The sequence below is a fragment of the Symphalangus syndactylus genome, chromosome 10 (genome assembly GCF_028878055.3).
Source record: "Symphalangus syndactylus isolate Jambi chromosome 10, NHGRI_mSymSyn1-v2.1_pri, whole genome shotgun sequence".
NCBI classification, from domain to species: domain Eukaryota; kingdom Metazoa; phylum Chordata; class Mammalia; order Primates; family Hylobatidae; genus Symphalangus; species Symphalangus syndactylus.
Window position 1 is genome coordinate 98,107,777 of NC_072432.2, and position 12,154 is coordinate 98,119,930.

Below are 12,154 nucleotides of genomic sequence, written 5' to 3' on the forward strand. Positions count from 1 at the left end.
TCCCATTCTTCCACATGATGGAGATGACAAATTGGCAGGGTCTGTGCTATGAAAATCAGAACAGGGTATTACTCAGGAATGTGGTGATTCCACAGTATCTTGTATGGATACAATACAGCAGCCACTAAACCATTTTAGGACTCCAGACATGCTGGAGAAATATTCATAAATATGCATGATTCAGAAGAAGACAAGTAAAGCAAGAAACATGGGCTGGTCCCTGTGAGCAGATAGAGAATTTCCTTAATCACAAAAGGGCCTCAATTCTCTCAACCAGCCGGCGAGGTGGGAGGAGGGCAGGAACCGGCAAATAAAATAATAGTCATTATTCGGAAATGGCATGAGGAGTAAAGGGATGGAGGAAAGGAAATAAATTTGTTTTAATGATTTTCAAGAATGTCTTCTAATCTGAGTTGCTGGTATGGAGGAAAGAACATGAACTGATTTTGGACAAATCCCTGAGCCCCAGTCCCCTTAGTTTTGGAATGGGGTCATAGTATTTAATTTATTGTGAGGGATAGGGATAACGAACATAAAATAGCCCCAAGTGGGTGCCCAATAAATTGGGCGTCTTATTAACTTCTCACACGGTGCTCTAGTTCTTCCCAGCCATGCCCTAGGAATGGAAGAGGATCATTTGCAGTGGCTTGCTTATCAAAAGGGAACATCCTGAAAAGTCAGATTAGTCTCTTCAGTCCCCACAGTTTTTCGTGCCACTTATTTTAGCACCTCCTCTTTTTATAGGTTATGACAAGTCTGTAGAAATCGCTATGGTTCTTAAATTTATAATTTTTAAAAGGCATGACTTTTGAGCCCAGCATATTTGTGTTTTTGCTGTATGGTGCCTAGTACCCTGAAACTATGTCTGCCTGGAACGGTTCAGAGCAGAGAAGATCTATGCAGATGCAAAGAGTAAATTTAGAATCAGAAAAGAGAAGACATTAGGAGGATAGATTTTTGCATCACTGGGTTAACAAAACTCTAAGGAAGCAACACAAACAGTACGTCAAGACTGGCCTTTCCAATATGGATGGTCTTTTGAGATTGCCCCAATGACAAGTGATTAGCTATTGAGAGCAACTGTGTGTGTGTATCTAATCCATGCTAAACATTGCTCTGGAAAGTCAATCTTGCCTTGCCATGACTTTTGTACTCCTCCCATCTTCCCCGTGCTGACCCAGTCTCCAGAGTGAGCATCCTAAACCCCACATATGCTGAGATCATGCTTCTTTGCCTGAGCCTTCAGTGGCTTCCCATTGTTGACAAAAGAAAAAACGTAAACACCTAAACATGGTTAATAGGTGGCCTCTGATATGGCCTCTGCCTACCTCGCTGGCACCTTCCACCTTTTTCCTCCTGCAGTTTGGGACTCAACACTGGCTTTGTTGAAGTTCTAGTGAACACTGTGCTATTCCTCAGCCCTCTCTCATCACTCACACTTTTGGATCTGCCTGGAATGACTTCCCTCTTTCCCATCCCCTCTCCACTACTGCCTTTTTACTAGCTGGTTCCTACCTATTCTTAAACATTCTACTCAGGCCTCGTCTCCTCATCCAAGGAGGCTTCCCTGACTGCCAATCTCCAAGGTTCTGGATCTCTGAAGTGGGAGTGAATCTACTCATCACTAACTCTGGGATCTTACACAAGTTCCCATCTCCTTCAGTCTTTTGTTCCTCATGTACAAAATGGGAACATTTATGGTACCTTTGTCATGAGAGTGTTCTGGGAATCAATACCCATAAAACGTTTAGAACAAACAGTGTCTGGCGCTTGGGAGACCCTCAGGAAATGTTAGTGTTCATAATTATTGTGGTAGTCATCAACTGGATTACAGATGTCTCCTTGGGTCACTGAGTTCCTCAGAACATTTCTTTTCATATCTCAGAAACCAGCCTATAACAGAATACTAGCATGTCCATGGAATGATTATGGAAGTGGCTGCAATTTAAAGAATACTCTCAGACCACCAGCTTTTCCAAGGGTACCCAGCAGCAGAGCTTGACTAGCAGTAGGCTACTGATCTAGAAATTTCTACTGGAGTGGTGACTGCCTGTCCAGGAGAGGCAGGCCCAGGGCAGGACAGAGCTGCCCATGGGCAGTACTGGATCAAGGATGTTAGGCCAGCTGAGAAACCTCTGCTTTTGTCACATTCTCTGGGGAAATGGCCAAGGACAGAAACCCTCATAGCTGCTGGGGCTTCATGGGGCTGTCCTTTGCTCCAGGAGGCACAGGCTGGTCTGTTCCAACTTCCAGAGGAGGCCGAGGGACTGTTTTCACACTGCGGTCCACTATGATTTTGTGGGGGCTACAATGATATTGGCTCTGCTCTTTATTCAGGACCTCGTGGGCCGGCGCCAACATGTGCTCGCTCTGTAAGTCCAGGTGAGGTTAGAAAGTGACCCTGGCTGTTGGGGTGCTTGCTGAGGCTATAGTCAGTCACATCCCTCCCTGCCCTCTTCGGGAGGAGCTTCTCTCAAATGAGCGAATGAGAGAAGCAGCTTCAGTTAGAAGAAGCTTTGCTTCTCTGAGATCACTTGAATATTTCTATTTTGCATAAACAATACAAATCATGAACTGTTCATGTTTCTTCTTCTTCTTCTTCTTCTTCCTCTTCCTCTTTTTTTTTTTAAGATGGAGTCTTGCTCTGTTGCCCAGGCTGGAGTGCAGTGGTGCGATCTTAGCTCACCGCAACTTCCGCTTCCTGGGTTCAAGTGATTCTCCTGCCTCAGCCTCCTGAGTAGCTGGGATTACAGGTGCACGCCACCATGTGTGGCTAATTTTTGTATTTTTAGTAGAGACGGGGTTTCACCATGTTGGTCAGGCTGGTCTCGAACTACTGACCTTGTGATCCACCTGCCTCAGCCTCCCAAAGTGTTGGGACTACAGGCGTGAGCCACAAGCCACCATGCGCAGCCCATGTTTCTTGTGCCTTGAAGTGACAATGTAAGACAGAATGACCTCCATACCTGCTTTCTAATTCTACCCCACCCAGGTTTTCCCTTTCCTTTTTAATTTGTATTTCACAAGGTCCTAAGTTTTTGTTTACTTTTTATGCTTTTGAAGTTCATCCTTGCATCCTTCAGTTCCTTTAGCCAAATAAACAACAGAGCAGCCAACTAACGCACAAACAAATGAAATACAACAACTTCCTCCAGGTGGATATTGAACATGTTCCTGCTTTTGGGTAATGGACTGATTATACACAAGGGCTTGATCTAGGAGTTTCAGAAGATGGCAGCAGAAGCCCACTGTGGAAGTCATGGTTACTAATCTCCCCCCGGCACCCCCATCTCGTGGCTGCACCTTTGCCATGGAGCCATTTCTGTGTAACGTTCCAGGAAGCTCCATTTCCCGGCATGTGCTGGCGCTGTGCAGGCTGGGCATCCTGAATCACTGTCTTATTGGGAGTGATGCCAGCTCCTGCCTTACCTTTATTCCTTGGCCAAGGCTTTCCAAGGAATTAATATCCAGCCCTTCCTTGCAGGCCTGCAGGCAGGAGATCACCTTCTGGCTTTCCATTTTGCCAGGGCGGATGGTGAGACTGGCCAGGCTTCCATGAAAGAACTGAGCAAACCGTGGTTTGGTGACTTCTCCTCCTGAAAAAACAAACACCGTCATTTGCTCTGTGAAGACTGGGTAGGAGACAGTACCTCAAGGCACCACTTGGCCATGCAGCCAAAGACACCTTGACTGTGTGTTCCCTGAACCTGAGCTTTTCCTTCTGAGTGATGAACACAGTAGCCAGAATCTCAGTAAGAAGTTATATGCTGCTAATACCCTAGCATTCCCTGGCTGCATCAGATTTAGGAATCCTGGCATTTCTGAATTTTAAAGGTTATTTTCAAGGGCACACTGTCTTAGGAGACTGGAGGGCTCTCGTGGGTGAAAATAGGGAGGAGGTGTCATTGATTAAACTTCAGGCCTGCCTTGTGCCAGTTTCTCTGTCAGGGACTTCATCTGAACAAGCCTGCAATGATGTGGTGGCATTGTTTTCACCTGGCAGGTGCAGAGCCCTGAGACTCAAAAACGTTAAGGTACTTGCCCCAGGACATATACAGCTAAACACTGCAGCTCTAGTTCTGGTCTGTCTGACCTCAAAGCTGGCATTTGCTTCCCTACATTCCACTGAGAGCTTGGCATGCGACTGAGGAATTCCAGAAATGCTGCATTTATGAGCTCTGGCTTTCTCACAATGTGTTGATTCCACCCGTGCTTAAATTCAAGGCCTTTTACATAAAAGGACTTCCCTGATGCCTGTGGTTCTCCCTTTGGCTTTCCTCTCATTGCCTGCTTTCTTTTGCTATCATACTCTCTCCTGGCTGTGCTGAGTCCTATGGGAGCTCAGGTCCACTTTTACCCACGTGCAAGTGTTCCAAGTGCTTGTGTTGCCATGCCAGCTTGGAATCTGCTCCCTCCTTTTTTCTCCCTGGTTTTCCAAATCGGATCTCTGAGGTCCATTTGAAGCCTCGCCTCCCCTAGGAGACCTTCCTCACTGACTTTACTGAGCACAGGCTCCTTCCATCATCTCTGAGCAACCTTCCCAGCCTGGATCTTGTACTACTGTTTGTTCAGAGAAGAAGAACAACGCATAGAAAAGACGGGCCTTGGTTGAATTCCAGCTTTGCTAGTGTCCTGGGAAGGTTTCATAAGCTCTCTGGGCCTCTGTTTGCTCCTAGGGCACACTTCTGGGTTTTGCCTCCAGGTTCTTCTGGGCTGTCTTAGTGGCTCCTTCAGCTTCCCCAATGCCTGGCTCTTGCAACACCTGGCCAGCCCTCTTTGCTGCCAGCAGTTGCTAACAGTGTGCTCCAGTGGGACACCTTCTGGGAAAGTCTTCTCTGGCTCCCTAGAGGCCAGATTTCCAACAAATGACACCACTGCAACTTCTCTGCTATTCTTCAAGCCACGCTGTGCCAACAAAATCTAGACCTCAGCTTGGGGGTGGGCTGGCTTTTTCTGGGGTGCTCTACCTCAGCCCTGAGGGTAGTGGATGGTCCTTATATATTCTATTCCTATGTTCTTTAGAGTTCTCTTTAGAGTTCTCACCCACTAATCCTGTGTTACTCCAATCCCCACATTTATAATTTTTAAAAAGGTTTTTCTGTTGAAATTATAGTTTCTTTCTCCTGTTTGAATCTAGATCCATATACCTTCCATGTCTTTCCATATGCCTTTGCTTAAACCCATTCCTCTGTATACTGAGACACCACCCCTAAATAGCTTAGATTGGGCAAATCTCAGAGTTCTTCAAGGCCCCTTAAGCCTCCTGTTTCCTGGTGCTCATGGAAACCCTCCATGATCCCCCTCTGCCCACCATGTGTCTCCCTCTCCTGGGACCCCTCCCCTGCATACCCTCTCCCTGCCTGGAGCCCTACCCCACCCTGAGCCTTAGAACGTTCATTTTTAACCTACCCTTCACCACCTGGCATTATTAGCTAATGGTTTGCATGTGGGTGTTTGTGTCCTCGGTAGCCTAAAATATGGTGGTTCTTAGCCTTGGCTACACATTTTAATCATTTGGAGATCCTTAAAAAGACAAACTGATTCCTGATGCTGGGTCACATCCCCAGGGATTCTGACTTAATTGGTATGGGGAGTTTTAAAAGCTTCTCAGGTGAATCGAATGTGAAGTCAAGGTAAAGAACCACTGGGCTATAGCTTCTTGTGGGGTTGGGCCTCTTGCACACTCCTCCTGTGATCTCTATCCTTTGTGCCACCCTCAGGTTTACTCTTGTCACTCTGTGCACAGTTATAATTTATTAGTTTGAGTCTTTCTCTCCTGGATGGCAGGGATCACTCATGCATTATTCATTTTAATGAAGATAATACTGAGCAAGTGTTAGGGGCTGAGTGCTGCAGCAGGCATTTTGCATAAGTCAGCTCATTTATTCCTGTCAGCAACACTGGGCATCTTGCAATTTTCTGGCATCCTGCACCGTGCCTGGCACATAGATGTTTTGTAATTGTTTGCTTGAATTGAAGGAGATGTTGATTTGAATATCAGCAGAGTGGTGGGCACTGTGGTTGTCTTTCCAATATCCATCTCACTCCTTCCTTCTTGCAAAAGCAGCCATAAAGTTTAGGGTATTGACTGTAGCTCCAGGGACAGACTCTCTTTAGTTCATGCTAATTAGATTATTCCATCCCTATTGCACCTGTGATTGATTGAGGGGTGGACCTGGGACCCAGGATGAAGCCATCACCTGGCATTCAATAAGCCACAGAAATTGATCCAGGAAGCATCATGAGAACAAATTGAGGCCAGTATCACAAAATAAGTTGGTTGTCAACCTCTGTATAAAAAGCTTTGATTTTTCCTCTTCTGAAAGTTTCTGGAACAAACTCTTGCTCTCTTTCCTGGACGTAGTTCTGGGAAGATGGGAGGCTGGCTGTTGCAGCTATCTTGCCAGCAGACTGGTGATGACCAAGGCCCTGCATGGAGAAGGGCAGTGGCAGGAGAGCCCCAGCAGGGAAGAGCAGAGCCTGAGCTGCCCTGCTCTCTGCCCTGCCTTGGGATGTTCTCAGCCAGGGGTGCCACTCATCCATCTTTCTGGTTTGAGCCATTTTGACCCACAGTGTTGTTACTTACCACCCCAAGCATCTTCACTTTGGAAATAAAGGATAAGTTTCTTTTGAGGTGCTCAGTTTACAAAAAGCTCTAAACAGATTTGGCTTTGAGGAATTAGTTGAGATGGCCCATGGCTATGGGAAAGCTAACTGGGGCCTTCTGATTTAAATCCTCAGTGTCCCCATGCATAAAGTGCTCCTTCAAGTCATTAGAATGTTCCTGTCCCAGCAAAGGGGCATCTCTGTTGATCTGCAGGCGGAGGGTGTGAGCCTGTGTGTGAATGGTGGAGCTGCCCCTCTCCAGGGCATCCAGTTGGTCATCTCCTCTCAGCTTCCTCCTCCGTGGAGTGGCAAATCCAACAACTACTATCATTTACTGGGCATACAATATGTACCCAACACCATGTGACATCCTCAGCGTACATCATCTCATGGAATCTTCATAAAACTGCTGGGAGGTAGATACTCATTCTATAGTTATAGATGAACAAATTTAGGCTTAGAGAGGGAAAGTAGGTGACCAAAAGCCACACCGGTAGGAAGTGGTAAAGTGTGTGTTCCTATAGTGTGAGTACATGCATCCATGCACAGGACCAGCTGAGGTTTCCTGGTGGTGCCAGGCAAGCAGGAGTAGAATGATACTGAGAGAAAGCCCATTAGGATCTATCCTCTAACCCTCTTCAACTGCTAACTCAGCAGCTTTAGCCTCAAAGGCCAAACTTTGTGACTGTCTTGAATGCTAAGACAGTTTCCTATAAGCCATCTTCTCTCAGCAAAATACACTCATGTTCTATATTTTTGACTCAAGAATATCAGATGTGTGCTGCACTCTATTTATCAGTGACAAGGCTCCAGGAAATTGATTCAATGAGCATTTTTCAACAGGAGGCCAGTATAAAATTTGAAATATATTTGCACTTGGGTGGTTATGACGCAGGATTTTAAAAAAATAATATATTGAAAAATCTTTCCTTTGAATATCTAGGGTGTCTGCATAGGCCACGTGATTCCTCTGTTGGTTAACAATTAGACATAAACATGCTTATGAATCATCTTAAAATAACCTGATTTTTTCCATAAAGAATCTTCCTTAAATGTTTGCAAACATGATTTTGGATTCCTGATGCTAGATCTGCACCCATTTTTAAAGCATTTTCTGTATGACTAGCCTTCTGTTAGATTCAGTTAAGATGTGAACCATGGTCTTCAGGAGCTTACATTGATTTGAGAGAATAACATATAGACACTGAAAACAAAATAAAAATATGAGTAAATTGCCAGTATGATAGATGTTCTAAGGCAGGATATGATTCATTTCCAAACAATTGATATAGGCAATGTGTCCAACAGGTAAGAGGGAAAAAAACAACCATCATTTGTTAGGCCCTTGAAACATGACAAGTTCTTTCACACGCTATTTTACTTAATCCTTAAGTGGAGGGACAGTATTTTTGAAGTCTTAGCTTCTGTTCTTTTAATATTTCCCTAGTTGTTTCTTCTACCTTACCTTTCATCTAAATACACCCTGGCTTTGAGCTCATTGTCGCAGGGAGGGTCACGGCAGAAAGAAGAGTGGAAGGGGCCTGGAGCTGAGTCTCTGCCTGGTGTGGTTTCCAGAAGCCTAAACCACGAGGAGGGTGGAGGAGGTCTGGGTATAGATCAACCTTTGGGGGAAAAACAGAATAAGAGAATCTGGCCTCCTCCCAGAGTCATAAAGAACACTCCAGACATGGGGGTGGGTGTGACTGTGGCAGGGAAGGGGAGAAGACATCCGAGGTGCAGAGCAGAGACATCTGAAGCCTGCTTCCTGGACTGAGCCCTGGCAGGGGTGTGTGATGCCAACAAGGAATGCTGGCCTGGTACATCTAGGCAGATGGACCACGGATGTTCCTACAGAGAAAGCATGAGAAGCAGCAGAAATATTTGTGTGCCCCTAAGTAAGGTAATCCCAACACAGCTGCCAGTTCTGACAGACCATTAGTGACTGAGAATCAGAACAGGTGGGCACAATTTCCACAATGCATGGAAAAATTCCTGGAGGCTCTGCTGAAAACTCTAGCACTTTACAAATCTCCCTGCAATCAGCCAGCACCCTACATAAATTGAAGAATTGTAAATAAGCAGCAGTTAAATCTCCCCCACTCAGATGGACTGGGGACTTGAACTGAAATAAGGCTGGATGTGAAAAAGACAGTTTTTAAATTTGTGTATTGAGATTCTTATCTGCCACACTTAAAACTTCTATAGATGAGGTTTTCAAAGTTAGATAACTTGACCAAAGCCACATAACCAGAAAGAGTGAAGCCAAGATTCAGACTCAGGTGTTGCTTGCTCCCAAGCCTTTGGCCTACATGTCAGATGATGAGATGTGGCTGGGAAGGTTCAAGGGGGAATTTCTTGGAGGGGGATGGGTTGGGACTGACTCAATGCTGGAGGAAAATGTTCAGTTATAATGGGCTCTGTGGACACAGAATGGCTTCAGCAGCAACTCCCAGAAACTGGTGTCAAGGTTGCCTGAATACATGGTTGTCTTAAAAAATAGTTGTGTTTAGCAAACACAATTTAATGTAGCCTGTCTTATTCTGAGTCGGAGTTTGCATCAGGAATGAAGAACTACACGCTCATTCCCCTAGATTCCTTTCATTTGAGAGGTGGGGCTCATGCACGATAAATACAGCTTTTGAGCCAGTATGTCCACTCTCTTCTATTTGGAGGTAAAAATATGCACGCATCTATGTAGTGTGAACATGCTAAGTCTCTTCTTGTGCAAAGTGTGTTCAGGATGCTGCTGGTCTTTCCAGTTGCCATTCCATGGCTATTTAGTCTGAGAAACTCATGGAAAGGACTGGGGGCCATGTATCTTCTTGCTGGGGTTGAATGCTGCTCTGTGTATGGCTGGTTCCTGGGGATGACCCTTGATGAACACAATTTCATGGATGCTTGGGTGTCAATTTTAAGCAATGCAAATAACGAGACCATCTGAAATCTTGCTTTCTCTCATTTCCTCATTTCAGTGATGTAGATACCTGTGGAATGCAAAGACTAAGTGAAGTGTGTACTAGACCCCTATAAGTGCAGCTTTAAAACTCGGTCCACACAATCCCAGGGGATGCTCACACAGCTGTAGGCTGCAGGTGGCTTGTGGGGACAGATGACCTGTCATCATGGCTGGCCATGGCACACTCCCAGCAGGCTTTCTCAACCCTTTCATTTTTATGAATCTGCCTCTGCAGGCTTTCCAACACATATTTATATAGCATTACAGTGAACGAAACATACAACTTAGCGATGACTACAAATGTCAGCTCTCTGGGGTTGAGAACCTAAATTCATGGAGTTGGAACAGATTTCATCTATTATCCAGAATGTTGTTTTGTTCTTCATGTGAAGGAATTAAGGGCCTGAGAAAGGAAGATGCTGACTTCAAACACCTAGAGCAAATAAACAGCAGCAGGAAGGTTCTGGAATTCTCTACTGACTCCAAATTCACCCCTCCCCTTCTAAACATGATGTCTGATGGGCGTGTGGTTATCTTTAGTCCTCACATTGACTCTGTCCAATCTGTGTGAAAAATGCTAAGGGAGTTTGAGTATATCCAGAATCCTCTGGCCTTCCTTACTTGGCTGAGGTGGTCCAGCAGCATACGTAGGGGTGAGGGCTTTGGTGGCATAGACCTGCATTCAAGTCCAGCTCTACATGACTCCCAGCAAGGTACTTATCACCTCTGAATCACAGTTTCCTCGTTGGCAAAATGGGGGTCATGCTTATGCCTATGCATCAGATCGTGAGGACTAAATGAGAACACACGTAAGATGCTTAGCACTGTGCTGGCTGTGTACAGCTCAGACTCGGCAGTCAGTGATAGAGAGCAAGGTGCCAAGGAACCCCAGGATGGGATGCATCAGGTGAGTTTTCTGTCTCTCTTTTAGGGTCTCTTCCCCTCTCCCACTGAGTCTCTCAGAGATGATACTGTTTTTGCTTTCAGACCCTCATCAAATATTCTAATTAATAACCTCTTCAAAATATGATACAAAGTTAAAATTATAGTGAAGTGATACTGTGTTTCCAGACATGATTCACTGAACTTTAAACTTGATTTTAATCTGGATCATCTTCAAACCAAATGTATCCCATTTCAAATTGACTCCAGAACCTAAAACAATCTTTTCTGGATTTTTAATATAGACAATGTTAAGAGACATCTTTTTAGTTACCTCTGTGTGTGCCAGAACATGAGCCACATACCTTTGTCAAAATAGCCTCAAGAGTAGGATATAATTTAACAAACATTAATTATCAACCTTCTATAGATCCTGAAGTTGAGGAAGGCAGAGGAGAGGATCTCTCAGAGCAGCTAGCCCTTGCCCCCTGCAAACTCTTGACCTAATAGGGAAGAACTGCCTTAATAACTCCAATAAGATGTTTCGCAGAGTGAGTTCTATGGCTGCATAAGATTGAGGAACCTGAATCAAAGTCAAACAGATTGCTTTACTGGAGTGCTTTTGAGAGCCTTTAATAAGTGAACATGCACTGTGACTCTCAAATATGGTGGTTTGGGAATGGCTTATCCTGTTTCCCCAACTTGACCTTGGCTTCTTTGTGAAAGGGTATCCTGTAGGACTGGAGCTTCATGAAGAGCTCCTTGGAAAACACGACCTGAATGTAAGGCAGACTACGCTAGCATGTGCCTCTTTCTTCCAGCTGCAGACACCCTAGGGACTCAGGATAATTTCAACACAGACTTTATTAAGAGAAGTTTGTACTAAATTAGACCAAGCTTATTAAATGAAGGCATGCACTCCGAGCCTCTGTACTAATGCTATTGTCTGGCAGAAAAAAAATGACCTGAAAATGTGCAACCACATGATCTCAGGACCACATGAGGCTCCAATTTCCCTATACCTACAAATCATACATTACTGCTTACTACGACTCTCAGGGGTTATTTCTGCCTTCTTATCCCTTTTTGACCATTCCTATTCTTTGCTTTGGCTTCTCCCAAAAGCCACAATGAGGATTCTGCATCTGTCTATGTAAAGGCTTTAATATTTAGAAACAGCTTCTCTACATCCTGCTGCCTTATTTGTTAAGTAGAGGGTAGGATTCAGCAAGACCAGGATCCAGGGTAGAAAGGCTTCCTTATCTAAGACTAGAGAGGGAGGTGTCATAGTAGGAGTAGGCAAGGCTGGACACTCTAGGAAGTTCACAGCCCACGACACTGGAGGAGAGTCCCCTGGCAGAGACGGGCTGAGGCAATCACTAGAGTGGAGTCACAGGTAGCCTACCCTGAGATGAGATCACCAAGAATAGATGACAATCAGGCAAGGAGCAGGGTGGCAGCTTTTTGAGAAAGTGCCTAGAACTGTAGTTCTTCAAACATGCTTAACCATTTCATTAACGGCTAACACAAAATAGGTAAAACAGAGTTGCTCTGGTCATGGCATGGGGAGAGATACCCTGGACCTCCATGTGCTGCAGCATTTCCTGGAAACCCCAGGGCCCCTTAAGGCACTGGTCTGGCACAACCAGCAGCCTACCTGACTCACTCCCTTGCACAGCTGGCTTATAGTACCTGGGCGATCAGGCCCAG

At 45.1% G+C, this 12,154-nt stretch overlaps 1 protein-coding gene and 1 long non-coding RNA gene across 3 annotated transcripts in view; one reads left to right on the forward strand and one right to left on the reverse strand.

Moving 5' to 3' along the window:
• LOC129491230 (uncharacterized) overlaps positions 1-12,154 on the forward strand; it is a 134,060-nt gene that overhangs the window by 117,765 nt on the left and 4,141 nt on the right. The gene's annotated exons all lie outside the window — the stretch shown is intronic.
• Positions 1-12,154, reverse strand: part of CLSTN2 (calsyntenin 2) — a 641,559-nt gene that overhangs the window by 16,192 nt on the left and 613,213 nt on the right. The window contains exon 10 of the mRNA XM_055295244.2: positions 3,430-3,596. Coding sequence (XP_055151219.2) covers positions 3,430-3,596 — 167 coding nt within the window. The remainder of the gene's footprint in view (positions 1-3,429; positions 3,597-12,154) is intronic.